A 3,591-nucleotide genomic window follows, 5' to 3' on the forward strand; every position below is an offset into this window, starting at 1 on the left:
CCTTGTTAATTTTATTCTGTTTTTGTTGTGGTATCTTTCTATTATGTCAGAGGATTTTCAGTTAAAAAATTTCAAACTATGTATATTCATATTTCTAATGTCTTTCTCCTGGTTACTAAATATACTATTTCTACATGGTGGAATAGATTTATAATAAAAAAGATATAATAAATAAATCGAAGTTTTATGATTTAAATTTTTTCAGCTACGATCTTCGTTACGCAATAACAATTTTTAATAGCGAAAAAATAGGCAAGTTATGTTTTTTAACATTTTAACTATTATATTCAGCGAGGTTTCGCTGTAATAATAAATGTCAATCTTGTGCTCATAACGAGTTAATGAAATCTAACTATGGATGCATCTTTTTTTTGTTCGTCCGGGCAATAATTGCTGTTAATTTTGGCTCCGCTTTTAAAATATTCTATAAAATATAGCACAACTTGTGTGCTATGATTCAGGCGTACTGAATCATTCTTTTCCAAAAGAATAAAGTGATCTTATTCCCAGTTTTGCTTTTGAATAACATAATCCGATAGAAAAAATGTAGTGCCCCCTAGTTCAGTATTACAAATTTATTTAAAATCCAACTAATGACCACTTTTCTCTATAACACAATAAACCAAGATGGTAAGAGCATTTAGTTCACTTAATTGCAATTATTTATTACTAGAAATACAAGTATTATGTTTAGCAGTAAATAATATATACGATTGTCATACTTTAATAGACAATAAGTACTAAACTTTTCACTCGCTTTATATATTTAGTATCTAACAAGCGACGACTTATAAGCTTTAGCTACAACACTAGAGCATGAAATAACGATATCTTCACGGCCCTTATGACTCTAGTAAGTTCGTAGAGTGCTTGTAGACTCTGGCGGAGTATAGGTTTAGAGAAATTTACCGAAATTAAAAAAATGAGTATTCTTTATAAAAATAAAGTATTTATTTGCACTTGAGCTTGTACAAGTAATACTACAACAAAAAGTGCGAATATTTTTGTAGGCCATAAAAAAATATCTACAACTTTATAAAGCAATATAATATACGCGTAAAAGAAGGTCTCTTTTTAACTAACCCTTCAATTAAAAAATTATTAATAAAACAAAACATAAACTTCAACAACTTAAAAGTTCACTGATAATCGCTTGTGTAAGTCAGTATTCTTTAAAACCTACTCAGAAGACAAAGTTAGTCGTATATAAGAATATAATATTTTTCTACATTCAAACCAAACTAAACTCTTCCAGTGAGATTTTCCCATCCCGGTCGATAGTATCTGCCTAAAGCAAAAGTTAGTTCATTATTTATAATAAATAAAAAAATGAAAAAGAGTATCAACACAGATTGTGATGAATGAGATTGTGATGAATGAGCCTATAAATTATATATATTAGAGTAACTTTGTGATACCTCTTCAATCGTTTTATCAACTATTTTCCACAACTGCTTGTCGTCTATATAACTGCCAGTCATTAACTTTACTACTTCATAAAGCTTGAAAAGAAGAGCGTGATCATGTATAGTTAGTATTAAGGGGGGAAAATACCTCTTCTCTACCTATAAACCCATCATTGTCCAGATCGTAAATTTGAAAGGCAGCTCGTAGCTTAGCTTCTCGATTCCCGCTAGGACGAAACACGGAAAGAGTAAAACAGAAATCGCGAAAATTAATATGGTCTGTAAAATTTTCGTCAAACAAAGCAATTATCCTGGTAATCTAAAATATAAAACAATATTAACAATTAACATAACTATTGTTATTATTAAGTTAGTATATGAAACCCCGAAGAACGCAAATTATCTTTGATAGTAAGCAGTAATGTAGTACTATAAATATAGTTAATAAAGTTGCAAAATTTAAGTAAGAACCAAAGGATTCATGGCCAACTCAGGGACACTAATAAATTCTTCAGAGCTTATAGTTCCTGAATTGTCTCTATCTAAGTGCTTAAAACGGGTGTATAAGTTCCTAATTTGCTCAGAAGAAACTTAAGTTATATATATATAAAGTATTATTATATTTTAGATAAATAGGAGAAGAAAGCTGACATCCTGTTAACTGGCAAAGCTCTTCGGTTTCTTCTGCAGATAAGTTGTCAACAGAAAGATGGCCACCCATTCTGGTCTCAATAAAAGATTTATAAAAGCAGGTATTTATTTTTTATTAAGGCTCTTGCAAGAGTCTTCTAATCAGTAAACCGTATTACTAATTGATGCATAATAATCGCGTTGACCTAACAATTTTACCACGGAAGGTCTGAGCCCGAGTACTTAACACAAGGGAAAGTGTGCGAGGCAGGCCGTCTTATAACTGCGTGCAACAAGTTTTAGTTTTGTAAATTTTTTTATTTGAAAACTTTTCTATACCTAGCGACAGTTTGAATGCGTCTATGAAAAATATTAGAAATATCGTCGCACAAGTACGCCATACCAATTAGCAACGGTAGAAGTTTGTATTTGTGTACTTGAAGTGCTGCCAACTTTAAATATTTCTTAAAGTTTTTTTTTAAAATGAATCATGGGTATTAATTAAAATATATGGAAAGGCAGCCAAGGAAGTTAATTACAGTGCACTGCAACTACAATGTTATACAATTAATCCTACCTAATATGTCGAGATTTTTTTAAACTAAAACATGCCGATAACATGGGTACTATTCTACGGCCCCCTGCCTCGTATTACGGTTTACATGCTTAAGCTAAGGGCTAAATTGGCTTTAGGGAACGTGTTTACAAAGTATAAGTATTTCAACTAAGATGCTTTTTTTTAATAAGTTCTCAGTCGCATACTTGTTGTCGCAAAGAAAAGGATGCTCAGCACGGATTTGACTGATTATTTCTATCAACTAAGAGCTCCAAACAACTTTATGCTCTTTGCTACTGTTAGCCTAACATAATTTACTTTTGTGTGCATATAAAGCTAACTTGTTTTAATAAACATTTACACTTAAACGCTCCTCCTTTCTAGGCGAGGAGCTCATAACTGGGAAGCCTGGCTGGCGGTGGTGCTATTCAGTTTTTCCAGGCGGCCTCGGGTCCTGTGGTGAAGACTGTGTCTCCCGGTAGTGGTCTTTGGTGGTTCCCGCCACACTAAACTAAATAATGTGTGCCCTGGAGCGATATTTTCCGCCTTCCCAGTCCTTCGGGGATAGTCAACGTAGCTCTCTAAAGTGCGTACACTGGCGGGCACTCGTGCCCCAACCCCTGCAGAAGAGGGGATTCAGGTTAAGTGAGTTAAGTAAGGTCTTAAGAAGACCGGGCGTAGTATACCAGTGCTTTAAAAAAAATATTAACACTTTTTTTCCTTCTGACCAGACCAATTTCTGGTGAGCACTTGCTTGGTTTGCTTGGAGGGGTTACTTATTCTCTGACTACTGTACATAACCTCCTTGAATTAAGAATAAGCAAATTTGAATCATTTACCGACAAAGCTCACAATAAAGCAGATTTACTGAAGCTCAACAGTAATTTTAGAGCCCTGCTTTAGAAGTCAAAAAATTCAGTTGACTAACTATTATATGTTTCATAACATATGTGTCGAAAAAATCTTGGCCGCAATTTTTTATTAATAACGAGAGTTTAT

The 3,591-nt window shown here is 33.2% G+C and overlaps 1 protein-coding gene across 1 annotated transcript; it reads right to left on the minus strand.

The window, feature by feature from the left end:
* Positions 1–1,037: 1,037 nt before the first annotated feature.
* LOC135145448 (calcineurin subunit B-like) lies at positions 1,038–2,233 on the minus strand. The gene is made up of 6 exons (XM_064077559.1): positions 2,058–2,233; positions 1,878–1,996; positions 1,555–1,725; positions 1,419–1,502; positions 1,238–1,288; positions 1,038–1,179 (listed from the first exon to the last, which is right to left on the minus strand). The coding sequence occupies exons 1-6, from the start codon at positions 2,125–2,127 to the stop codon at positions 1,132–1,134; spliced, it is 543 nt and encodes a 180-aa protein (XP_063933629.1). The 5' UTR covers positions 2,128–2,233; the 3' UTR covers positions 1,038–1,131.
* Positions 2,234–3,591: the final 1,358 nt, after the last annotated feature.

This window comes from Zophobas morio, unplaced genomic scaffold (assembly GCF_036711695.1).
Source record: "Zophobas morio isolate AGI-343-1 ecotype UQ-CSIRO unplaced genomic scaffold, CSIRO_AGI_Zmor_V1 ptg000148l, whole genome shotgun sequence".
In the NCBI taxonomy this organism is placed as follows: domain Eukaryota; kingdom Metazoa; phylum Arthropoda; class Insecta; order Coleoptera; family Tenebrionidae; genus Zophobas; species Zophobas morio.